The sequence below is a fragment of the Miscanthus floridulus genome, chromosome 8 (genome assembly GCF_019320115.1).
Source record: "Miscanthus floridulus cultivar M001 chromosome 8, ASM1932011v1, whole genome shotgun sequence".
Classification (NCBI taxonomy): domain Eukaryota; kingdom Viridiplantae; phylum Streptophyta; class Magnoliopsida; order Poales; family Poaceae; genus Miscanthus; species Miscanthus floridulus.
Window position 1 is genome coordinate 81564506 of NC_089587.1, and position 26448 is coordinate 81590953.

At 46.1% G+C, this 26448-nt stretch overlaps 4 protein-coding genes across 5 annotated transcripts; 3 read left to right on the forward strand and 1 right to left on the reverse strand.

Moving 5' to 3' along the window:
- Positions 1–4657: 4657 nt before the first annotated feature.
- LOC136472752 (probable glucan endo-1,3-beta-glucosidase A6) lies at positions 4658–6595 on the forward strand. Its single transcript, XM_066470464.1, has 3 exons — positions 4658–4802; positions 4910–6199; positions 6329–6595. The coding sequence occupies exons 1-3, from the start codon at positions 4685–4687 to the stop codon at positions 6364–6366; spliced, it is 1446 nt and encodes a 481-aa protein (XP_066326561.1). The 5' UTR covers positions 4658–4684; the 3' UTR covers positions 6367–6595.
- Positions 6596–11599: 5004 nt separating this feature from the next.
- On the forward strand, positions 11600–16449 carry LOC136476821 (uncharacterized). The gene is made up of 5 exons (XM_066474773.1): positions 11600–11729; positions 11845–12021; positions 12152–12286; positions 13049–13909; positions 14407–16449. The coding sequence occupies exons 1-5, from the start codon at positions 11690–11692 to the stop codon at positions 16260–16262; spliced, it is 3069 nt and encodes a 1022-aa protein (XP_066330870.1). The 5' UTR covers positions 11600–11689; the 3' UTR covers positions 16263–16449.
- Positions 16450–16685: 236 nt separating this feature from the next.
- LOC136476822 (70 kDa peptidyl-prolyl isomerase-like) lies at positions 16686–20546 on the reverse strand. Its single transcript, XM_066474774.1, has 13 exons — positions 20227–20546; positions 19852–19938; positions 19089–19349; positions 18934–19008; positions 18765–18845; positions 18471–18665; positions 18269–18355; positions 17960–18135; positions 17744–17866; positions 17491–17637; positions 17284–17411; positions 17070–17193; positions 16686–16962 (listed from the first exon to the last, which is right to left on the reverse strand). Exons 1-12 carry the CDS (start codon positions 20423–20425, stop codon positions 17091–17093), a joined length of 1662 nt encoding a protein of 553 aa, XP_066330871.1. The 5' UTR covers positions 20426–20546; the 3' UTR covers positions 16686–16962; positions 17070–17090.
- Positions 20547–23484: 2938 nt separating this feature from the next.
- LOC136476825 (uncharacterized) lies at positions 23485–26327 on the forward strand. 2 transcript variants are annotated; one of them, XR_010763755.1, is made up of 3 exons: positions 23485–24925; positions 25023–25077; positions 26192–26258. XR_010763755.1 is itself a non-coding variant. In XM_066474782.1 (3 exons), exons 1-2 carry the CDS (start codon positions 23691–23693, stop codon positions 25045–25047), a joined length of 1266 nt encoding a protein of 421 aa, XP_066330879.1. In that variant the 5' UTR covers positions 23485–23690; the 3' UTR covers positions 25048–25077; positions 26192–26327. The 2 variants fall into 2 exon arrangements, 1 of the variants encoding a protein (XP_066330879.1); XM_066474782.1 differs by having other exon boundaries at positions 25017–25077; positions 26192–26327.
- Positions 26328–26448: the final 121 nt, after the last annotated feature.

The window sequence follows — 26448 nt, forward strand, 5'->3', positions numbered from 1 at the left end:
AACTTGAAAAGTGTGGTCGAAAATATGAAGAGATATTTTTAATTCATTCGTTCGTTTATAAAGTGTGGTCGAAATTATGAAGAGATCATTCATTCGTTTACAGTAGTATAAGGGGGTGTTTAGATTTAGCTACTAAAATTTAGAAGGTGTGTTGGGAGGATGTTGCATGGGGTGTTCGGATACTAATAAAAAAATAAATTACATAATCCGTCAGTACTCCACGAGACGATTTTTTAAGCATAATTAATCCGTCATTAGCACATGTTTACTGTAGCAAAACATTGTCAAATCATGGACTAATTAGACTCAAAAGATTCGTCTCGCAAATTAGTCATAAACTATGTAATTAGTTTCGTAATTAGTCTATATTTAATACTCCATGAATGTGTCCAAACATCCGATGAGACAACGACTAAAATTTAGGAGGGGCAACCAAACACCTCCTAAGTCCGGTAGAAGTAGAAGCAGAAGAGATATATTTACATTTACACCAAGAAAAACTTATATTTACATTTTGTTGTGCTTGCGTTCTGAATTGTCCAACCCCCTTCCTAAAAACTAGGGCTGAAAACGGTCGGAAACGATCGATAGGAGGTTAAATCATTTTCAGTTTCATATTGTTGTCTCGAAAACGAAATCGATACGATATTGTCGGTAGCGAGAACGGTATCGATATTCCGGTAAATTCGGAAACAAAATTATTCGATCAAAAGTACATTGATAACGATCGAAAATCACGAAAGCGGTATCTGAAATACAATAATAATTAATTAACACACCATTCCGCATAGCATGACATCACGGACTTAATACAATAACAATACTTAAGTCTCACAATTACACAAATAACACAAGCGTAGTCACAACCTCACAAACTCAAACGAACCAATATACTAGTGACTGAAATACTAAACCAAGGTCTTAGTTCGACACTTCGACAATTCAACTTAACAAAGGACGAGATGTAGAATGGATGCTAGAATTATGATTTATGATAGACCGGTGGTAGTTCTTCACAGCTGGCCTCCTATAATTGAACCTTCGGGATGTCATCATCTCCAAGCACATAATCACCACCCATTTCTGAGAATTCATCCTACAATTAATAATAGAAATAACACGTTAGTACTAAAAAACGAATTATATGCTATTGCAGTACATATCAATATTTGTACCTCGATGAACAGACTATTCTTAATGGCTTCAAGAACCTCAAGATCACTAGGCAAAGAAGAAATATTCTTAGAACCTGAAAATTAGAAGGTGGCAATATGAGTAGAAAGAACATCAACACATTGTTAATATAAATCAAATGATCAGTTTACACTTCACCTCTTTTAGAGGCAGTTATCCAATCCTTAGTGCAAACAAGTGCTTGTACCATGTCTGGATCAAGGCTGCTTCGATATGGGTCGACGACCCATCCACCAGCACTAAATACAGATTCAGAAGCCACAGTTGACACTTGCATTGCCAACACATCACGTGCAATCAGGGAGAGCACAGGATATTCATCCTTCTGATTTTTCCACCATGCTAAAATATCAAAAGTATTATGGTTGCCTTTAGCAACCTTCAATTGTGGTTCTGCTAAGTACCTCTCCAATTCACTTATTCCTTCATCATTACCACCAACATCACTTTCATAAAGGAATGAATCAAGCTCATCTTCCGCACTATCCATAAATTGATCTATAGTTGAAGTTGATGAAACAAGTGTTGTATTCTTGGAAGAAGGTACTGAGGAAACATAGCAATGAAACATGTTCCTTAGAACACCGTTGAATTTATCAAGTTCAGCTTGATAGGAATTTCTATATAACTTTCTCAAGTAAAATTCTACAATTTTTCTCTTGAACCTAGGATCAAGCACATTTGCAATAGCTAGAGCAACATTTGACTTCTTCCAATACTTGTCAAACTTGACACTCATAGCATTTGCCATTTGGCAAAGAGTGGCATCATTACTATTGCACCAATCAGATAGATATAACTTAATCTCACAAAAACCTCTGAAAAACATGTTTGCTGTTGGATATAGAGTACCAGAAAATATCTCAGTGAGATCAAATAATTTTTTCAAGAAAGGAATCAGAACCTGTGCCTTCTCCCATTCTTGACTTGAAGGAGCAATACACTCATACCTCCGGCGGTCGACGGAAGTGAGCCTCTCAAATGCAAGCTTATAATAAAGAGCATTCCTCAACATGAGATATGTAGAATTCTATCTCGTAGAAACATCAAGTGAGAGAGAACGTTTTGTATCTAGCCCACATTCAGTAGCACATTTCAGGAACTCCTCCCACTGAACCGTCGATCCCTTTACAACAACCACAAACGATCTAATCTTTTCAGTTGTAGAGCCAATCACACGCATACCATCTTTAACAACCAAATTAAGGATGTGATTGGCACATCTCACATGAAAGAACAGCCCATCGCATACTAAAGGACTATGCCTCTTCAATTCTACAATGACATCCTTAACTGCTACTTCATTTGCCGCTGCATTATCCAAACTTAGAGAGAACATCTTTTTCTCCACATACCACTTCAAAAGAGAAGAAGTAAGTGTATATGACAACCTCTCACCAGTATGTCGCCCTTCCACATGGAAGAAATTGACAATTCTCTTCTGAATTTTCCAATCATCATCAACCCAATGAAGAGTAATACACATATAACCCTTGTTCTGGTTGGATGTCCACATATCCATAGTTGCACTAAAGCGACTTTGGACTGTTTTGAAGTATGCATACAATTTATCCTTTTCAGCCAAATAATATTCCATTATTTCCTTTCTAACTATGACACAAGACTTTAGAGGATAATGTGGACGCATTGATTTGACCCACTCTTGGAAATATTCATGCTCAACCATATTAAAAGGGTACTCGTGAACTATCATAGCCTCATAGAACTTTCTCAAGCTAGCTTCTTGATCATACTTGTAAGGTTGGACAACTGCGACACCAGTATCTTTATCAGTTTTTGTTGTAAGCTGTTGTTGTCCTTTCTTGATGCTGTGATAATTAGCGAGATGGGTCCAAAAGCCAGTTGTTCCAAATCTGCTCTCAGCTCTGTGTTTGCTGGTCTTGTTTACACAACCTTTGACATTGCACTTAGCCCAAAGCTGAGTTTCCTCCTTGCCATTAACCTTCACTGTTACTTTGTACTTGGTGAAGTACTGCCACACTTCAGATGTGCTTTTCTTGGCCCTTTTGCTAGTAGGTTCATTTCCATCCTCGCCATCGCTGCCTGCATCCACATCGATTGGATCAACACCATCTGTTTCAGTGCCACCAGTACCAGTACCACCACTTGGCAATAAAATTCTCTCGGATGAAGGTGCTGTAGCAGGTGTTGCAGAAGAAGCAGACATGCCAAGATTATGGTTAGCATTTTCACTTGCAGCTGGCCTTGCACGTTGATGGGATCCTATCACAGATAATGAAGTGCAAACGTTCTCATATAGTCGAAATAATTCTACACAGTGAAATAGTGCATCAGTAATATATACAAATAAATTTATATTAAAGTCCACGGTCCTACACTTGCATAGATATTGCTATAAAGTTCACATAGAAATAAATCAGTTAATGAGTGATTGATATATATACGCATATGGCATAAATAAGTGAATGAGTGATTGATATATATACGTATATGGCATAAATTAGTGAATGAGTGATATATATACGTATATGTCATAAATAGTGAATGAATGATTGATATGTATACGCATATGGCATAAATCAGTGAATGAGTGATATATATATATATATATATATATATATATATATATATATATATATATACACACACACGTATACGGTCCTACACTTACCAGACGTAGCCGCGGCCGTTGCCGAGTCTTGAGAGGCAGCGAGTTCGATCGGGAGTTGTGCCTCCATCACTCGCCCTCGAGGGCCTTGCAGCGTCGGATCTGCATCTCCAGCCGGTGCCATCTTCTAGATGTCGACGCGAAGACGCCGACCGTCTGAAGAAGAAGGACGATCAGTACTTCAGTAGTGGAAGACTACGCCCACGAAGCCAGCACCCAGCAGTGTCGACATGAACTCACGGGGAGGTGTGGTGGACACCGTGGAATGGCGTCAGCCGTCAACAGTACTGGAGACGGAGATTGCCAGATTGGTGATGGAGGCGGCGGCTAGGGCTAGGTTTACGTGCTGTGCGTCGATCGTGATCGTGAAGACTGAAGCAAATGGTGAAGCGGGCAGCCGGCAGGTGCCTCGTAAGACTGGGGCGCTCAGCGGGCTTGCCAAATGGGCTCGGCCTGGGTACTACTGCTACGCGCGAGAGTGCGCTGCCATGGCCCGTGGTCTGGTCTCTTCGTGAGATCGGTAATTACCGACGGCATAATACCGAATACATACGGTATTCTTCGGAAACGGTCGGAAGAGTGATGGATCGTTTTCGTTTTCATTATCGAATATCTCTACCATTCTCGTTTCCGTTGCGTCGGTTACCGTCGCCGTTTCCGTTTAAGGAGAAAAATCGGTGATTTCTCGAAAACGATTTCCGATAATCGAAAATTACCGTTTTTGTTTTCATCCCTACTAAAAACCCTCTTCCTTTATAAACAAACACCCATTGCCCCCTTCCACCTGATCCAGTATAACAAACTGACAAACAAATAGAAGCAACAACGGCGGCCGCCACCATGGCGCCGTCCTCCTCATGTCACGCCGCCGCCACCGTCCTCCTGCTCACCGCCGCCACCCTAGCGTGCCATTTCAGTGTCCTCGTCGTAGCCACCGACGTCGAGTGCCACTGCCACGGTGATCACGTCTCTCCAAGTTACTACTGTCCAATGGTCTCTGTTGTTCGCCGGCAAGTGTCTTTGTTTGATCTGTGCCGCGTTGCGTTGCGTCGTCCATGCATGCAGGCGCGAACGGGTGCCGCGGCCTCGGCATCAACTACGGCACGGTGGCCGACGACCTCCCCTCGGCGTCGCGCTCCGTGCAGCTCCTCCGCGCGGCGGGCGCGGGCGCCGTGAAGATCTACGACGCCAACGCGGACATCCTGCGCGCGCTGGCCGTGACGGGGATGCCCGTCTCGATCATGGTGCCGAACTCGGCCATCCCGTCGCTGGCCTCCTCCCGCGCCGCCGCGGAGGACTGGGTGGCCGCCAACCTCGCGCCGCACGTCCCGGCGACGCGGGTGTCGCACCTGCTCGTCGGCAACGAGGTGCTCTCGAACCGCGCCATCGCGGGGTCCACGTGGCGCGGCGTCGTGCCGGCGATGGCGAACCTCCACCGCGCCCTCCGCGCGCACGGGATCCGCAAGGTGAAGCTCGGGACGACGCTCGCCATGGACGCGCTGTCGGCGTCGTACCCGCCGTCCGCCGGCGCGTTCCGCGACGACATCGCCGAGGACGTGGTCCGGCCGCTGCTCCGGTTCCTCAACGCAACCCGCTCCTACTACTTCGTCGACGCGTACCCGTACTTCGCGTGGGCGGGCAACCGCAAGGCCATCTCCCTCGACTACGCGCTGTTCCAGGGCGCGGCGAGCTCGCGCTACGTGGACCCGGGCAACGGGCTCGCCTACACCAACCTCCTCGACCAGATGCTCGACGCGGTCGTCGCCGCCATGGGCAGGCTCGGGTACGGGGACGTGAAGCTGGCCGTCTCTGAGACCGGGTGGCCGAGCGGCGGCGACGCGGGCGAGGCCGGCGCCAACGTGCGCAACGCCGCCACGTACAACCGGAACCTTGCCGCGCGGATGTCCAAGAACCCCGGCACGCCGGCGCGGCCGAGGGCCAGGGTGCCGGTGTTCCTCTTCTCGCTCTACAACGAGGACCAGAAGCCGGGGGCGGGCAGCGAGCGCCACTGGGGGCTCTACTACCCGAACGGGAGCAGGGTGTACGACGTGGACCTCACCGGCCGGCGGTCGTCGTACCCGCCGCCGCCCCCCGCGGACGACATGGAGGGCACGCCGGCGTGGTGCGTGCTCGGCAAGGCGGCGAACGAGACGGCGGTGGCGGCCGCGGTGGCGTACGCGTGCCAGCAAGGAAGCGGGACGTGCGCTGCCATCCAGCCCGGCGGCGCGTGCCACGAGCCGGACACGATGGACGCGCACGCGAGCTACGCGTTCAACGCATACTGGCAGCAGTTCAGGCAGGCCGGCGGCACCTGCTTCTTCAATGGGCTCGCGGAGACCACCAGCAAGGATCCAAGTGAGTAGACACCGTCGTGCATATTTGATCTTTCTTTACCAGAGAAGAGATGTGCAGCTTCCTTCTGCATTTGATTTAATTCAGTCGCATTGATCTGTCGTCGTCGGCATTGTTATGTGTGTTTTGCAGGCCATGGATCATGCAAGTTCACCAGCTCTCTGGACTAGACGATGACGCGAAGGTGGAAGGCCATCGCCCGCCACATGCCACAATGGATTAGTTAGTGAGTAGGGAGGAAGGCCATCGCCATGGATGCCCGAGCCCTTAGGATCGTTACCATCTTCTGTTCTTTATGTAGGAAGTTAGCAAGCAAAGCATCACTGTAATTCGAGTCAGAGTTACACTGACGAACTGATCGATCGCGAGGAGGCAGCGCTCCTGCCTATTTCTCCTATATCAAAAAAAAAAAAAAAAAAAACAAGCAAAACTACTCGCGTATTTTGTTCCCCGAGTTCACCGGCGGCGACGTATTTCGCTCCCCGAGTTCACCGGCGGTGAATTCTCGATCCGCCGCTTGCCCGCATGGCGTAACCACTTACAGCGTGATGTGGTGCATACGAGGCGGCGGACGGGCGGAGAGATCGGGAGCTCAGCGTCGGCAAATCCGCGGGTTTGTTTCGTTCTCTGACCATCTGACAGCCTTAAGGAAGCGTGCTCCAACAGAATTAGGCCTAGATCCGGCAGTAACGTCCCTCGCTCTGGGGTTTCTGGACCATCCGTACAGAAAAGGAAACCTACGCTTTTTCGTGCTCCGGAAAGGATTGGTTAGAGATAACAAAGGGTTTAAATCTGATGGCCTGTGTATTGAAATTTACCCCATAAAAACTCACAACCGTGTGGTACAATTTCCTAACACTTAAGTAATAACAATCACATGGTACAACTTAGGGCTCGTTTGAAATGAATCTTTCTCAAAGGAATATTAAAGAAATGTGATTCCAGTATTTTGATAACTTCACTCGTTTGGATCTAAGGAACAAAACGCACGAGCCAAAACATCCACAGAAGTTATTTTTTTTCGCGGATGCCCGAGGAGCACGTGGAGAGAGGGCGTGCCACCAGGATATGCACGACACACTTCTCTTAAAATCGGACTGGTTGGTTTCTTTTTTCAGTCGAAATAGCGTTTTTCTCTCGTGTATTAAAATTAAGGGGTGTTTGGTTCTTTAGTCGCTCCTAAAATTCATGTCACATCGAATGTTTAGATACTAATAAAGAATATTAAATATAGATTAATTACAAAACCAATTACATAGATGGAGGCTAATTTGCGAGACAATTTTTTAAGCCTAATTAATCTGTCATTAGCACATGTTTACTGTACCATCACGTTGCCAAATCATGGACTAATTAGGCTTAAAAGATTCATCTCGTAAATTAGTCGCAAGTTGTGTAATTAGTTTTAGAGTAAAATGCATCATAGGTAATCAAACTATTGTGTGGTTCTCAAATAGGTACATAAACTGAAAAACCTACCAACTAGGTACTGGATCTATATGTTTTGGTCACCAGCAGTACTAACTTGGCCACGTAGGCAACATCAGCTCATGTCCAAGCCACCCTGGACGCCCATTTTGCTAACCCCCCCCCCCCCCTCCCAGCTAAACCATCCATTCACATTCACAGTTCATTACATATGCTAAGAAAACCACCCAGCCTAATCATCCATTCACATTCACAGGCAGCGAGACTGGAGGGAGGCGGGTGGCGATGAGATTGTGGGGGAGGGGGGGGGGGCGAGAATGGAGGGGCCGGCGGCGGCAAGACTGGGAGGGCCGGGCGACGGCGATTTCACGGGCGGCGGCGGTGTATCGAGAGAATACGAGAGAGAGAGAGAAGACCGGCACGGGAGACTTCAGGGACGGGAGGGGTTTCAGCCGTACTGCACCTAGGGACCAAGAAGTGACCGACCACGTTCGGCGGGGGGGTTTCAGCAAAAATCCCATGACGATTGCGATGCTGGTGCCTACGTGGCTTGTCCACCTAAGCTGTTGTTGCCTGCGTGGCCTAATCTTGTGCTGTTGGTGACAAAAAATATAGATCCAGTACCTAGTTGGTAGGTTTTTCAGTTTGAGTACCTATTTGGGAACCACACAATAGTTTGAGTACCTGTGGTGCATTTTACTCTTAGTTTTATAATTAATTTATATTTAATACTCCATACATGTGTCTAAACATTCGATGTGACAAAGATTTTAGGAGCCCATGTAGAAATCAAACAGGGCCTTAATTTAAGAATTTTTTTTTCTCCCTAGATGCATGTGATTGTTTGACAAAATAAAAAAGCAGCATAAGCCTATGAGATCCTAGCTTCCTCCAGCACCGCGCTAGCGGCCTAGCGCCGAATAACTTGCTAGCTATTTGTATTTACTCGTTCTCTCCTCTATACGTCAACTTGAACCTGACGTCGCCCGTTGAGGACACCCTGATGCAGTTCTACAAGAAAGGCAGAGAGAGAGGGTGAACAGTAAATGCATAACTTATAGGAGGAGAAGGTGAGAATAAAAGCAAGCAGGTGAGCAGTGAATGAGTTAATAAAGTCTGTTTTTGTTTGACACTAGTGTTTTTAACCATAGATTTTTTTTTCTAATCTTTTTTTTTACTTTCTGTTCATACATTCCAAACACCACTTTCTATAACTTTCATATATTTGCATTCCTCCATTTTTCTCCCTTTGTTTCTACTTTATTCCAATATTTTCTACCTTTCCTTTATTTTCTATTCCTTCGTTTCTACCATTCCCTTGGTTTGCATAAATTCAAGGTACCGGTGAGCTGAGGGGTGGACACGACGAAATGGCCAAACCAACAGGTTTTGTGGACCATTAACTGTTTATACGGCGATGTGCTACAGTATCCATCACATCGAATCTTGCGATACGTGCATAGAGCATTAAATGTAGACGAAAAAAAACTAATTGCACAGTTTGGTTGGAAATCGCGAGACGAACGTTTTGAGCCTAATTAGTCCATGATTGAATACTAATTGCCAAATAAAAACGAAAGTGCTACAGTAACCAAATTCTCAAATTTCACCCAACTAAACAAGGCCTTTGAACAATTAGATTAGACTACTACATTGTTGATGTCTTCTAATGTTTATTATGCATGCTGTATATAATATATCTTGACATATCTTATTACATACTATACAGATATGCAATATCTATTTAACTCAAATTTTCTGTTCTATAATTTTAATATAAGTACCGGTAGATAATTATATTATGGAAATACCATTTGTTGTATCGATCGAGAAAGCATCTATCTCAAATGTAAGATTGCCTGGCCGAGTCTGCGCACCAAAGGACTACGGTGGACTGGGAATCACTGATCTTAAGGTGTTCGGCTTCGTGCTGCGTCTGAGATGGGAGTGGTTGCGCCGAACAGAAACGGATCGTAGGCGCAATGTTCAGGGCATCGGTATTTGTCCGCCTGGGTGATGGGGCGTCAGCAAGATTCTAGACCGACACCTGGCTGCTGGACGGGCCTATCTGCTCCTTCGCGCCCAGCCTATTCCAGGCAATTGACTGCCGACGCCGAGAACGCATAGTGAAAGAAGCTTTGCTGCAGCGCAGCTGGGTTCGCGGCATCGTAGGGGCACTAACAGCTCCTGTCCTCTGCGATTATGTCTTGCTCTGGGAGAAGATTGAGAATGTGCAACTGCACACAACTGTTCCAGACCGGTTTATCTGGCGTTGGACAGCGGACGACAATTATTCGGCTTCCTCGGCCTTCTTCACCGGGATGTAGTCGTTGATCGGCGCGAGGGAACTTTGGAAGGCCAAGGTTCCGCCGAAGGTCAGGTTCTTCTTCTGGATCGCACTTCATGGCAGACTCTGGACTGCAGAGCGGCGTTGGTGCCATGGCCTCCAGCAAAATGCAACTTTCGTCATGTGCGACCAAGGGATGGAGACGTCAGATCACCTACTGGCTTCGTGTGTCTTTGCAAGGAAGACCTGGTATCGCCTGCTTCGTATGGCTGGTATGCAAGGCTTCTCTCCTCAGGGAGATGCTTCCTTGGCGGATTGGTGTCAGCGCACTAGAAAGTCGGTGCCAAAACCTGCTAGGTAGGAGGGGATTCGACTCGGCGGTGTTGCTCACGCCATGGAACCTGCGGAAGGAGCGCAACCGCAGAACATTCGACAGGGTCTCCTGAACACCGCAGGAGATCCTCTGCCACATCATCGAAGAACCAGCCTGTCGTCGTCGGGTGCTCGGCACAAGAGACCGCTAGCGTCTGCTATCAGCTGCTACATCCGTCGCACAATTGGTGTCTTAGTTACAAATACGCGCAATCCACCGTGTAGCGGTGCTTTGTGTTCGTGTTCACCCAATCACTAATGGCATCTCGCCATGAAGTGATGTTGGGCGTGTAATTCCATTCTAACTCCTCTTAACGAAACATGTGCTAAGCACGCTCTGAAAAAGAGAGAGCATCTATCTACAAGTATAAACATATCTAAACTACTTGTCTCTTTAACAAGAACAGTACAAATGTGAAACGAAAATAGTAAAAGTAGACGGCAAGGACGGATCAGCATGAGGATTTGAGAAGCTCGAGGGCCCTATCCCACGTGGACAATGGGGTCGGGCCTATAAAAGCCCCCACACAATATTTATCGCATTGACAAAGAACAGGAGGATAAAATTTTCAAGCATGTTTGAAATGGTCAAATTAACTCTCGTGACCCATCACCACGAAAGATGATTGGTTGGCTCCTTCGAAGTTTTGTGTGTGTGTGTTTTTGGAATATTCAAAAGTTGTGTTACCGTTCACGCACGGAACAAACTGGGGGGACCATTCACGGTCCTTAGCCCTCGCTACATGCCTACCCCAGCGGTCGTCCTTGCCGGTGTCCCCAATTGGCACATGCCGCCACGTTCTCTAATGGCCTGGTTGGTTTTTGGTTGGCGCTTTGTCAGCTTGCCGCTGCAAAAACACGGTACACCGCTGCTGCGTTGCATCGCACATCGCCGTCGCGGCATCGGCAACGAAGCGGTTAAAAAAAAAAGTGACAAGGGTGAACTGGCCCAAAAGGCTGCGCAGGTTATCCACTCGGCGGAGCAAAGGATCCTCTCGCCTTGCCGGTGGGCCCCGCCCCGTTCGTCCCACTACGGGCCATCCCGGCCCGTCGATGCCGCCGCCGACGGCCCAGATGCGCTCCCCGGCCGCGAACCGCACGAGAGAGAGAGAAAGAGAGCCCGAGACGGCGAGACCCTTGTCTGCCCACGGTCACGACACGACCCGAGACCCCGGGTCCGACGCGCCCACCGTAACGTGTCGATGACGTGTGGGCCAGGGATTCCGTGGGGGTCCACGCCGCAATTATGGTAAGCGCCGTTGTCATTATCCTCGGCGTGAGGGCGCCTCCCTCGCCTCGCCTTGCCTTCGTCTTCTTCTCCACACACACACACTCCCACTGCGCAAACCCGCCCACTCGCCTCCCTCTCCCTCGCCGTTGCCGCCGCGACGGGGCCGTCCGTCGTCATGGAGAGCGCCCACAAGAGCGGAGGCGGAAGCACGCCCGGTAAGTCCCCCTCGCTGCCGCCGCGCCGCTTGCATTTGCTTCTTCTTTTTTTTTGTGCCGGTTTTTTCTTCTTCTTGTAACGTGAGGTGTGACGGCGCGGTGGTTTTTCTCGCAGGAGCGGGAGCCGAAGGGGAGGGCGTTCTGTGCCACGCGTGTGGGTACCAGTACCCGAACGGGCACCCGAGCGCCAAGCAGCGGCGCGCGCACCGGAAGCACTGCGGCAAGCCGACGTCCGCCGCCGCCGCGGAGGAGGAGGTGGCCGGGGAGAACGACGGCAGCGAGCTGCTTCTAGGTACTGTGGATTCCGTGCCTCCGGGCTCCGGCCCTCCGTGAGTCCGTGGTGCCGTGTCGCTGTGTGACTATCAGACTGTTTCCAAGCTGGGCTCTTGTCCTGACGCGTGCTCTCGTGGCTGGCGTCCCAGGTGAGGGCGGAGCAGGCGCGGGAGCCGATGGGAATGGAGCGGGCGCGACGGAATGCGGCGGTGGTTCTCCTGGATCTGCGCACGAGCCTGGGGATGCGGTGGAGGGAGGAGGGGACAGTGCAGGTGCAGGTGCAGGTCCGTTCTGAATCTCCTTCCCCCCTTCTCTGAATCCTGCTGTTCTTCGTTTCTTTTTGTTCGTTTCTGAAGTGGGAAATGTGTCTTGCGTAAGATTTGGTTGGTGGAAAGTTATTGCATTTCCTTTTACTTTTTCCCAATTTCCTCTTTTGTAGAGACAAGAACTTTCTGGTTCAGTGGAATTGTACTGATGTAGTAGGTCTGGAATAAGCGTGTCCTTATCCTCTTGGTTAGCATAATGTGGGTACTTTGTTGTCATATGTGGGGGGTAGTGTATGCAATACAAATCCTTGTGTTAATAATGGTTCAGGGATGCCTCGCTGTCCATGTAACCTCCAAACTGTACACATACTACACATCAAAGGCCTGTTCGCTTGAACTTATCAGCCGACTTATCAGCTAGAATCTATACTATTTTTCTCTCACAGCAAAAGCAGCTTCGGCCGGCTTATCAGCCAAGCCGGCTTTAATACCAGCCGGTTTGGTATAATAAACCTCTTCAATAAATTAGTGAGGCTGGCCACCTGTTGCCATTTGATAGCAGTACACCGTCTCGCCAACTTGTCCCCATGCTGCGCTGCTACATAGCTTCACTGTCATAGAGTCCAGAGCTATTTAAATAGGAGTATGTTGCGCTATATGCGTACACTCTCTTCAATGCATGTTTTGGTCTTTGCTAATGGGTTTTACGATGCATTTAAAAGTAATACGCATATCAGCATATGTCTGGATGCATGATAACTCTGTGATTGTCTTTTGTAGATCCTTCAGGTAATGGTGCTGGGCATCAAGTCATTGGAGATAAATCTGCTGAAGATTGCCTCATCAGTAGCAGTAATATTCCTTCTGAAATCACTTCTGAGGCCAGCAGGACTGATGATGATACTCTGACTACAGTGGCTACACAGTACTCTGAAAAAGGATCACCTATTGAGGATGGGGATCCATCTGATCTAGCAGTTACTTCTGAACAGCTCCAGGATGTTCCCACTTCTGTTGTTTTACCAGAGCCTGAAGACCCTGCAAAGTTCGGTTCTGAAATCTCTGAAAATGAAATACAGAACTTGAGTATTGTGCCTCTGGAATCAGATGCAGCTGGAGGTGGAACTTCTGAACTGACGAGTGATGTAGTCAGACAGCAGGATGGGGTTGCTGTGACTGGGGAAGGTGGTATGATCAACACCATAGGTGAAAGTAAATCTAGTGAGGGAAAATCTGTGCAAGGTGACGAGCTTGGTCTCTCATGTCAAGATATTCTACAGACTGAGATTGGTGAGGGGCACAGTAGCACTGTAGTGGAGGAAGATTCAGGTGACAAGAATCCTACTGCAAGTAACAACGAAGAAATCCTGAGCGACGAAACTGAACCAAATCAGCAAAGCAAGCATGAGTTAACTGAATCATTTGAGAAAGTTCCTAACATTGAGCCTGTTGAGTCTTCTGCTGAGAAATCTGTTGGTACAGATGATGACTTGCTTCAACTTGGTAAAGATGGTTGCCACTCAGAGATACCTGATGATATCAAAGCTCAGCAGCAACCTGACTCTACCTCTGGAATGGCAGATCATCTGGCAATCTCCAAAGGGGCAGACAATGTTGAAGGACAGCATGATCCTACAACAGGTTGGACTTTCTGGATGTTCTTGTGTACTGCATTTCATGTTGATTTTTTATTTTACAATGTTGAATTAAAGCTTCTTTAATCTTTTGAAAAAGTTTGGTAAGAAGCTGAAAAATGTTTAATCGAGCAGTGTACTTTGATTTTGGTTAGTTGAGCTATCAAGTAATGTCTCTGTTGTACTTGCATTCTGATAAAGTGTTAATGTCCGGCCAATTGTGGAAAGGGCTCAGTGGTAATGCATGATTAGTTGACATTTCTTTGCTCATGTCATAAGTATCATTTGATCTTCTACCTAATGTGCAATTATGACTCCCTACTTCAAGTGCAATTTGATAAACAATGCAATGTTTCACAAGTACAATATGTAGTTGACGACAAGTCAGTCTAGTCAACAGAGACACCAGTGGCCTGGAAACGTTTTGACCAAATACCTTTTAGTAACTGTGTATGAGTTGTATAGTAGCTGTTTACAAACTGAAATTTGATGCACATTCTGCAGATGAAAGCATCGGAGCAATATCAAGTACATTTGGACCTGCTGTTGGTGCCACAGCTAACCTTACAGAGGATGTTTGTTCGTCTGGCATAACAATGGATGACAGCATGCAGGAAAATGTGGCAAGTGGCACTCTCGTACCATCTCCAGTTGATCTAGTGGATTTGATTCCTTCTGCTACAGCACATGAAATCAACATGGTCGGTAGTATAAATGATGTTGACGAAAAGAGTCAGAATGAAAAAAGCAGTACAGACCTTGTTTCATATGAGGTAAAAGAGATGGTTATCAAGGATAACTTTGAAGAAAAACAGCAGAACAAAGATGTCATTGTAGATCCTGCTCCTCATGAAGCCGATTCTTTTCCTAGTACTGATAATCACAGGGAAAATGAGCAGAATGAAGAAAGTATCGGAGACACCACTTCTTACAAGATAAGTGCTGTACAAAGCATGAGTAGTACTGAAGAAAAGGAACAGATTGAAGAATTCATTGCGAATCTGGCTTCTGAACAGATCAATGTTACAAGTAACAGAGACATGGTTGAGCAGCAGGATGAGAATGATGTAAAAACAAACCATGAAATAGACGGGGCACGCAGCACAGAAGCTACTGGAGAAAATAATGCTACTGCTGGTGAGAGTAACGTGGGAACCATCACAGATGTTGAAGACAAAATGCCTAATGAAGAAATTACTTCAGGCACTCTCTCTCTTAACATCGCAGACAGCAGCATTAATGAGTTAAAGATGCATAACGAAGAAGTTAACGAGGGCCTAGGTTCTCATGATGATATTGTGGTACATGGCCCTGATAATGTCAAAGAGCAGATGTACGAAGAGACTACGTCAGGTCCCACCTTAGACAAGTTTAGTTTGCTTACCTCTACTGACAGTCCTGAAGAGAAGAAGGATGAAAACACAAGTGCAGACCCTATTTCACACGAGACCAATGTGGCACAAACCAGTGATGGTGTTGATGAAGAGAAGATCGGGGAGCCTGCTGTTGACCCTACTTCCAGCATTGGTACCATGGGCAGCATAGGCGATGCTGAAGACAAGAAACCGAGTGAAGAAACTACAGCAGATCCTAGACCTGTTGAAAACACCACAACAACACAAGGCACAGAGGATGCGGAAAGCAGCAAGCAGAATGAAAACACTACCAGCATAGGCGATGCTGAAGACAAGAAGCTGGGTGAAGAAACTACAACAGATCCTAGACCCGTTGAAAACACCACAACACAAGGCTTTGAGGATGCAGAAAGCGGCAAGCAGAATGAAAACACTACCAGCATAGGCAACGCTGAAGACAAGAAGCAGAGTGAAGAGACTACAGCAGATCCTAGATCTGTTGAGAACGCCACGACACAAGGCACAGAGGATGCAGAAAGCAGCAAGCATAATGAAAACACCACCACTACAGATGAAACCGTTGAAGTGGCACAGAACACAAATGTCATCGAAGAAAGGGAGACGATGGAAGATACAGCCTCAAAGGAGATCAGCACCATAGAAACAACAGATGACCTGAAGGGAGCTACTGATCAGAACGAAGAGATAGCCGACAAGGAAATGGTCACCGACTCAGACAAGAACCACGTCTCGTTGAAGGTCCTCCTCGCGGACAAGAACGTGGAAACCAAAGAGAAGGAGAGGAAGGCGAGCACCAAGGACCGGGTACTGTCGTTCAGGCGCCGGGTATCCAAAGACAATGCGTCGCCGGTGAAGCCAGGTTCGCCCAAAGACGGTTCAGGGCAGCAGGACTGGAACTCTCCCGCCAGGTTGCCTGTTGAGAAGAAATCCAAGGGAAGGAAACAGCAGTGGGTACCGTTCATTTGCTGCTCGTCGGTACAGTAATCCATTTGCCAGCATCAGCTAGGGGCATCCATCGTTATGTTATATATACGCTGATGATAGTAGATTGAATAGTCATATCAGGACCTTCGTCCCAGCACATGATTGGATCTTGGCATCTTGCTACTTGGATTGTGAACTCGGTTTGCCGTTTGTATGTTATTATATATTTGTTAGTGTAAATTAACTAGATGTGTCCAGAGTAGTCCTTCCATTGATCTGCAGACGTCGTGGAATTCCAGTTATCTTCGTTTCTCAAACAGTGCTGCTTACATCGAATCACCTGTGGTGGTTCACCGGGAAGCAGGGGCTTGTACATGGAACGTTTCCACCTTAAAATTGGAGCTCCGGTTTGGTTTTCTTGTCGTGGTCACTCCTCTTAGGCCTTCTAGGTTAGATTTAGCCAATTTGGAGCATTTTTCTACATAGGAAAATAAGAACATTTGTGCAAAATATAAGATTCGTAAAAGACAGAACATTCGATGGTCCCAACAAGAACCAGAAAACAGAAAGATTCAGAGTCAACAATAATCCTCGAAGTAATTGTTCCTCAGTTTCACATATATCCAAGCATCCGTGCGCACTAATTGACTACGAAGTATGCCAAAAGCGAAATGTTAAGCAACAGGCGAAGTCCTTGGGCAGCAGAAAACGGCATGCTTGTAATCCTCTGCTTCACTACATCCTCCACCCCAAAGGCCATCTGTTATTAGCGACGAATCAATCCGTTAGACACAAAATCTATCTGTAGTAAGTACATCTGAAGCAGAATGTAGCGGAGCTCGCAGTCAAAAAAGACAAGACACTCACGCTGTCTTTGGCCAGTGCCAGTTACTTTGTCATCTTAGCGAACATGTTGCTGTAGAATTTGGCGTCCTTCTTGTTGTATTCCTTGATCTTCTCCTTCACGGTCTTGTATTCCAACTTCACATCTCTGGGATTCGTTCCAAAATGATCAGCGTGGTATTTAAGAGTATTGTCGTGGCAACAGAACACCTTACAGAATCCATTTCCTAGACTGTACCTGTTGTTAGGATCGATTTCCAGTGCCTTCTTGATATCGGCCTCTGCTAGCTCTAGGTCAGCAAGTTGAATGTACGCTTGCACCCTCCTGTAGAGAGCCTTGACATTTTGGCTATCTAGTTCCAGAACCTGAAAAGGAATCACAAGGTCAGCCTGCTTTGCATCACACTTCACACCACTAAACAGACCGTTCAGGAATAGATTGTACCTTGGTGCAAAGCTTCACAGCTTCCTTGTAGTCCTTCAACTTCAGTTTGCAAGCAGCATTGTTTAAGTTGCAGCTGATCTTCAGTTGCTTGGATTGCTTCTTCTCATCTTCACTGAATGAACTTTCATACTCGATGTGCTTGGCAGCCTGGGATTAAAACAAAAGTCAGCTAAAGTAGGAACAACCCTGCAGGACTGAAAATTGCATTTTCATGATATGGGTTACTACAGAACAGAAAGAAAGATGGAAGTACCTTCTCATATCGCTTGGAAGCTCTAGCATACTTGCCCAATTTGAACAATGCATTCCCTTCCTCTTTCTTCTTACTAGCAGCCTCAATCTTCTCTTCATTGTTTAAGTCCCACGACTCCTTGTCCTGTGTGACAAGATTATATATTGTTCAATTTTGCAATTGCACACAGATCTATTATTTAGAACAGACAAAGAAGAATATCATTCATATCCGCACCTTCACAAATGAAACAAGCTCAACTTCATAGACCACTGTGCTGTTAGGTGGAACAACAGCAAGATCCTGCTTTGACTCAGTTGAACCAAATGCATATTCAGGAGGAATCGTGACAAGAGCAACCTCGCCCTTCTTCATGTTCAATACAGCACGATCAAGACCATCAATAACTTCCTCTGGAAACAGATCATAATACAAAAGAAACATGTTATTCTAAATGAATCACAGGGTAAAGTCCATTTCCTGAATTATTATTTTAACTGAAAGGCCAAGAGTCCCAGACATGAAAGATAAAATGTTGGTTCTTACCTTCATCGGTCTTGAATTTAAATGGCTCTTCATCATGCCCCTTCTTCGTAAACACTGTGCCATCCTGAAGCTTTCCGGTAATTTTAACTGCCAACAGCAAACATAATCTAGTCAGTGCAAGATAAATTAATCAACTGAAAGGAGTTGAGAAGCAACAACTACTAGCATCATTACAATTGTGTACTTGACCACTTGATCGTACCTTCAACAATGGCACCCTCATTGGGACGCTCATAACCTTCTCCCTCCTTGAGAACCTTCTTAAGGATTTTCTTATCATCACCAATTTCTGTGACAGTCTTCCATGAAACCAACTCAAGGTCAATGTGCAGAGTGGCATTTGGTGGCACATCACCTTCCTCTCCAGCTGCTGGTTTACCTTTCTCACCAAATCCATCTGCATTTGAAGTTAGGAAGTTCAAATAAATGACATAATTCAGAAGAATTAAACATGAAACTTGCAGAATAATAATCAAACTTTGAAAAAGAAACTCACATTGTGGCTTTACTGTAAGGAGCACCTTCTCTGCCTTTTTCATGGTCTTGACAGCTTTGGCCAAGGCAGGACAAAAGTACCCTGGCAATACACTAGTTAGAAAACAACCGATAGACATAAACATCTTCAGCAGGCCATGTGAAGACATAACATAAGTAAAGAGGATTACCATCTTTTACAGTGAACTCAACCCCCTCAGACTTGGATACAACAGTACCATCTTCGAGACGGGCCTCATATTTCACTACAGCAATAATGAGAGTATAAGCTATATGAACCCAAAAAAACAATCTATGAAAAGTGTCCCAATAAGCAAAAAATTACCAAGTACTTCATCAGGATCCTTTGGGTTCTCCCATTTCTCCCCCTCTTTAAGAATCTTCTTGAATATGCCACCATCTTTGCAAATATCTTTGACACTGGTCCATGAAAGCAGCTCAACATCAAACTGCAGGGTTGCATTGGGTGGGATAGTTGGAGGTGAACCAGATTCTCCATAAGCCAGCTCTGGAGGAATGGTAAAAACAGCATTTTCTCCTTTCTTCATGGTCTTGATGCCTTGATCCCAACCCTTTATCACTTGACCTGGACATTTTCAAAATAGCTACTGAGCATTTACTTTTCATCCTAGCAATGTCAACAAACAGGCAAGAGAGAAAAAGAATGATCTCCAAGCTAGAATTTACTCAGTCATTAGCATGTTTTTTTCAAACATCATAGCCAAGGTAAGCATCGCTTGTGGTTATACATATCTACAGGGACTAGGCATTGCTGTGCAACTAACAGAAACACAGCAACAAGATAATTTGCTATACCATAACCAAGCACTGACCAGTTTCAACATTAACTTCACATCAATTTCATAGATACAGTAAAAGTTCAATGTCCTGATTCTTGGCAATATCCATGATATTGATGGAACAAAACTGACAAAGTGATTAGAACCACTTCTCTAACTAACAAAAGACTGGTAACTTCGAAACTGTTTTTACCATCACATTGTTAATGCTACTTCCAAATCCATACCCAAAATCCAAACATGAGGACACAGAAGAAGTAACCCTCTCAAGGGGAGGAAGAAATTTACCTTGTCCAAGCTTGAACTTGAAGGGGTCTCCGCGATCACGGCTTGAGTCAAACTTTGTTCCATCAAGGAGTGTGCCCGTGTAATGCACTGAAATATCATCATGGGTAAGTAAGTAAGGATGAGTTCACTAGTTTAAAAATGTTCCACAACAAGATGAGAAGGTACTTCAAAGATCATCCAGTATCATCAAGGGACAATAAATTGACAACACCAAAGAGAATCCGAATTCCATTCCGTGAGCTAACTCCCAGCCAGAACTGGGCGAATGCTCACTGGCCGTAGCATCACACCAACAGAAATAAAAGTGCAGCAGGGGAAGAACTGGGGGGGGGGGGGGGGGGGGGGGGGGGGGGGGGGGGGGGGAGGAGAGCGGACCTTCAACCTCGTCGCCGACCTCGGGCGTCTCCCAGCCCTCGCCCTCCTTGAGCAGCTTCTTCTTGAGCCCCTGCTTGCCGACCTCCTTCTCCTCGCCCACCTTCAACACCGGGCCCTCGTCGCCGCCGAAGTCGCCCATCCCGTCGTCGCCCATCATCTCGTCGGCGCCGGCGGGGGGCATCTCGAAGTCCTCGTCCATGGCTGGCGTGGAGGAGGGGTCAAGCAAGCCGAGATCCGCGCGCGGCTAGGGTTCGGGGGAGCTTTGGAAGGTTCGAGAGAGCGCACGAGGGGAAAGTGATGAGAGGCGACGCGACCCAGACCCGGGTTTAAATCCAAATCGGCTGGGGTTCTAGAGTGTTCCAAGAGAGGATTAAAAACGGCAAAGCCAACGGCTCGGATGCTTCTGGTTGTTGTAGGCTGGACTGGATCGGTGGCTTTTCCTTTCGCGTGCTAGTGCCGTCGAGGTGCACGGGAAGGGCACGAGGCCGGCACGTTCGATATGAATTTGATTAAAACAACGTGTATTATGAATTTGATTCGATTTTTTTTTTGTTTGCTTCGGTTTCTCAATGGATTTGTACTACGTTTGAAGTTCTCAAACTTTCTTTTGCTTTGATCCGAAACGCCCGCTTTGAATCAGGTGAGCTTGATGAAGCGGCCTTTGCCTTTATGCCTTTCTGGGTGTCATGCATTTGAACAGAGCGTGGAACACAAATTAGTCCTTAGTTTAGCGTATACAAAGATTAAAGGAGATTCTTCCGTGCTTGGTAGAGGGCGATGCAAATAAAGATAGCGACATAGTAGCATGAATGGTCAATTGATCACACTTAATTATGAGCTTTATGATCTTAATTAAAATGTCGTGTGTATTAACCATGAAGATGTTTTAAAGGCAATCGGAGAGTTCAGTCTCTATGTGTTAGTGTTATGGGTATCTCTAGGAAGGATGAAGATTACACAATTGAGCTGGGGGAAATAATTCTCACATAAATCTGAGCAACTTTGTATTTTAGATTAAAACCATACAGCTCTAGAAAATGTAAATTCTAAACAAATTTGTACTTGAGATTAGCCATCCATCACTAGCTAGAAATGTACCATTAAATGGAAGTTTGACGAGTTACATAGGTTTGATACAATTTTATCAAATTGCTGACACTTCGTAAGAAAAAAACATAAAATTAGAGGCTTTAAGGTTTTAGCAATCACGAAATATGGTGAGAATAATAAGCATCCTTCATCCGTCATCCACCATAGTAATACTGTTTTATAGCTCTCTTTGAGACAATGGTAGCAGGTGGACAGTCATATACCGCTCGTGAACCTACAAAGGACAAACAATCTTTAAAAAAAAAGAAACAATGTTTTTTTTTGAAGCAATACAGCAAGGTTTATCCATTCAAGATAGTTACATCGTTGGTCAAGGAATCTAAAATAAAGCTAGGGGCTCATCGACCCAAGTATAGTTTTGTTTATATTACCGAGCTCTTCTAGCTAGATTGTGCGCCACCTGATTCACCTCCCTACTACAATGTTCAATAGATATATCTTGAAAACCACTCCATATGATATTGCAATCATCATATATTGCAGTTGCCGAATTCGCTGAGAAGCCTCCATCCTTCATAATTTGTACCACTTCCATGTAATCCGATTGGATGATTAATCGGTTGCACCCTATGTGTTGTGCTAGCATCAATCCCTCCTTCAGCGCATAAGCTTCCGCCATTGATGCATCAACAAGATGTGTCGCGAAGCTGTTGGCTGCTGCTAAGGCACCTCCAGAACAATCTCTTATAATAGAGCCAACACTGCCATAGCCACCATTTTCATTGAAAGCTGCATCAACATTCACCATGACCTTACCCTCTGAAATTTTCTTCCACCCCTGCCTTAAAACTGAAGCTTTCTTCGTAGTCAATTTATAATTCTTGGTAAGTGCCGCAATAGCCATGGCAGACCTTGACGGTCTCTCCATGGACCAATTGTCGACGCTCCCACCATATATACCAGCCGGCTGTGATGACTAACTCCGCTAAACCCACCTCAAGAGTATGAACTTGATCATCCCTTGTAAAGATTTCCTCAAGGATTACCGAGCCCGAACGGTCAGTCATCTTAGGCGCTGTATCTTCTCCTCAATACCCAGCGAACGCCAAACTTTTCGCTCGGTCACATGTGAAGATCATGTGTTTAATATCCTCAGCTCCATTCTGACATAATGGACAGCCACCTGCATCCCCAACATAGTTACATTCTTTAGTGAGGTCGATGGAAATGGAACCATCCAAGAGTCCAAGACCTTGAAGGAAATGGGCGTATAACCTAACCCGAACCCTGTGCTAAAAAAAATTACGAGAAAGCTTTAGCCCAGCCCAGACCTGGCCTGACAACCCATGAGACAACCTGGGTGCAGATTTTAGGGCCTAAATTAAATGGGCTTTTTAGATACGGCCCAAAAAGACATGTACAGGTGCAAGTTGGACCATTACACCACACGCGAGGTTTTAGGATTTCAGAAGATGCATCATCATCATCTGCGAGTCAGCAAACGGCGACGGCAGGACGCAGCGTTTCGCTTTGAGACTTTTCCCTGTGTGCCATTATAAAAGATCGTAATCCCCTGTGTGCCTTTGAAAAAATTCAGCGGTCTTCAGCGCCACTACTCCAACTTTTTCGTGTCATCTATGCCACTTCCGTCAGTTTTGGCTCTAACGCCGTTAAACTGCAAGGGTGAAAAGACGAAAATGCCCTTAAGTTCAAATATGTTATTAATTTTTTTTGAGTATCTTAACGACTTCAAATGAAAAAACTCAAACCTAGAAAGTTGTAGATCTCGTCGAAATCTATAATTTTCATATAATTTTTTTTTCATTTAATTTCGCAAAAAAAATAATATGATTTTTCTAAAATATATTAATCATATCAAATCATTTTTTTTTGCGAAATTAAATGAAAAAAAAAATTATATGAAAATTATAGATCTCGACGAGATCTATAACTTTCTAGTTTTGAGTTTTTTCATTTGAAGTCGTTAAGATGCTCAAAAAAAATTAATAACATATTTGAACTTAAGAGCATTTTCGTCTTTTCACACCTGCAGTTTAACGGCGTTAGAGCCAAAACTGACGGAAGTGGCATAGATGACACGAAAAAGTTAGATTAGTGATGCTGAAGACCGCTAAATTTTTTCAGGGACACACAGGATTACGATTTTATAATGGTAGGGCCGCACACGTCCGTTCGCTGCGACGAAGCCACACGATTTCCCCACCCCCGGGCATTCCGCATTCGCCGCCCCACGCCCACCCACCGATTCGACACGGCCGCCGTAAGATCCCGCCGCCGCCTCATCACTCCCCTCGCCTCGCATCGCCGCGCGTCCTCGAGGTGCGGGGGCGTGACCGGAACCAGCCGCGCCGCTCCATTGCCAATCGGATCGGCAAGTGAGGGCTGGGTTCAAGATGCCACCTCCAGCACCGGGGTCCAACGACACCCCCGTTGCCGAGCGCTGGGCCTCACTGCCCGAGGATCTGATCCGCCTCGTCTCGTCGCGCGTGCTCGCCGGCGACCTGCTGGACTACGTCCGCTTCCGGGCCGTCTGCGGCAGCTGGCGGTCCGCCACCGCCTCCCCTCGCGGTCGCGGCGTCGTCGACCCGCGCTTCCACCCGCGCCGCTGGATGATGCTTCCGGAGGGCCACGGCCTTCACCCCGGCCACCCTCACCTGCGCGGGTACATCCGCTTCCTCAACCTCGACACGGGGACCTTTGTCCGGGCCCACATCCCTCTCTTCAGCGACCACTGCGTCGTCGATTCGGTCCACGGCCTCCTGGTCCTGCTACGGGACCAGGACAGCGCCGTCCGCCTCGTCCACCCTTTCACTGGCGACATCGCTGAGCTCCCACCGCTCGCAACCGTCCTCCCGCAGCTAGGCACACTGCTGGATACCTTACCTGCGCCACACAGGGTCAAAAGGCTCGCGGAGTCAATCTGTGCTTCTGCTTCCTTCAGCGGTGGGGTCATCACCGTTATGCTTGCTCTTCATGAGGTAAACCATGTAGCCTTTGCTACGGCCCTGGACCAGCAATGGACTGTGTCAACCTGGATGTACCAATATGCATCTCCTCCACCATTGTCATTCCAAGGCAAACTGTACACGGCTTGTGACGTCGCATTATCTGGCGTATCGGAGTTTACTGGCGAATGGGAATCATATGGCGATGTCCAGGTTTTCCAGATTGATCCACCTGTGAATGATGGGATGGGCTCCGGTTCTAAGCTACAGCTGCCAAAGTTGATTGCCACACTCCCAGAAGGCAACCTCGATGTTCCTATGGGTCTCGTAGAATGTGATTCAGAAATCCTGGTGGTTGGCTACAAAGATTTCGACATGCTTCACTTTGTAGTTTTCAAGCTCACGGATCTTATCCAGCAAAGGTATATCCCAATAACAAGCATCGGAGGCAATACCTTGTTCATTTCAGAAAGGAAGCTGAGTGTTGCCCCCAAAGCGTTGCCTACCCCTGTGGGTGACAGTGTCGTCTGTCTTGAACCAAGGCAACCCAATCTTGTGCACCAACAGCTCACTGGTGACACCTGGTCTCCAGCAACCGATGATTGCAGCCTGTATGGTCCTGCACCTGTAGGTCCTTGTAGCCTCATCCACCTTATCTTCAGCTGCTGTATTCGCATTCAATGGTATCCATCCCCACACCCATTTCCCTACACCGTTTTGCATAATTATTCATTTTTTGTACTAGCTAATCTGCTTTGCGTTATGTGCTTGTAGTAACAGAGGGCAAGTATTCGGAAACTATTAGGCTCATATGGTCCAGCGTGAAGAGCAAGAGGCTAGTACTGCACTCCTACTCCATCGTTCCTTTGTTTTCATTACCGATATATAGTGAACTGGTTTGGGCTAAAATTCACCAATACATTTGTTTAATCCTGCAAACAGTTGTTGTTTTACTTCCTCAGTCATTAGAGTAAGATATGGCCTAATTCAAATCCAGGTAACACTGAATAAAGGCCAGGAATTCTTATTTTAGTTCCTGTGCCGCTTCTTAAGTGGCGAATTGACATCAAATCCTTGAGTTCTAGTTCAAATAATAAATAAATTGACTGTATGCTATTAGGAAGTTGTGAGGTGCTTTTCTGAGGTAGAAACTTTGTCCATCTTGTTCTTAGCTGCTGTCTTTAAAGTTGTTTGGCCCTGATACCGGCGGGTATTAGGTGTTTTGGTGATTAAACTGAGCTGTAGTGGATATATGGTCTATTACTAATAGTAAAAGGTCAGGGCTGTTTTTGGCCCTTGAACTCTAAAAAAAAAGTCCATCTTCCAAATCGAAATGGTTGTTGCAGCACAAAGTATTCCCATCTTCCCCAATGATTAATGAAATTGACATGTTGGGACCTCTGTATTCCACACTTAGAGATCCACTTACACATACCCACCGCTGAACCCTGTATCCCCTCCCTATGCATGCCGTAAGTCATGACCCTTTAAAGTTATTTTTGCACCTCACCAAAATCCTACTGTCTACCACTAAAAGTTTTAGGTAGAAATCTCAACCATGCTGGCTAAGAAAATCCCGAACCGTAGCATTGGTGGATTGGTTGATTCCGCTGACACCTGACAGTCGCCTGCTGACAGTGGGTGCTTGCAGGCACCCTGCATGGTTCCATCCCTACTTCGTTGCACACTACTAATTGCTCAATGTTCAAATGATGCTTTCCCAGAACTTTTGTAACACAATAAACAATTTTTTATCATAAAACAAAATTAAGTTAAATGATGACAATGCTTGTGTCACTTATGGATGAAAATTATTTGCAGATTTAGCAACTAGCTGATTCTTTGTCTATGTAGTATATGTTAATATGTTTTCTGCTTTATGTCAGATTATATTGGTTTAATTGTTATGATAACCCATAACGCTTCCAGTGCAATAATCCCTGTTGCAGGCAAAGAGTAAATAAAGAAGAAGAGAAGTAAAACATCTATAGGGAATCAACGGTGTCAGAGTTGTTGCTTACTTGAGCCGTTGTGGAATCTGCAGGTGTCAAACAAGACGAATCAATCTATGGACATCAAGAAGCCAGGCCAATTTTTTTGTGTGTGTGAATTTAAGTTTAAACCAGATACAGCAATTGCTTCATGGCGTCATGAAGTGGGCTTGATTAAAAGGCGTGGGCTTCATTCAGAGTTTGAATGCTTGCCT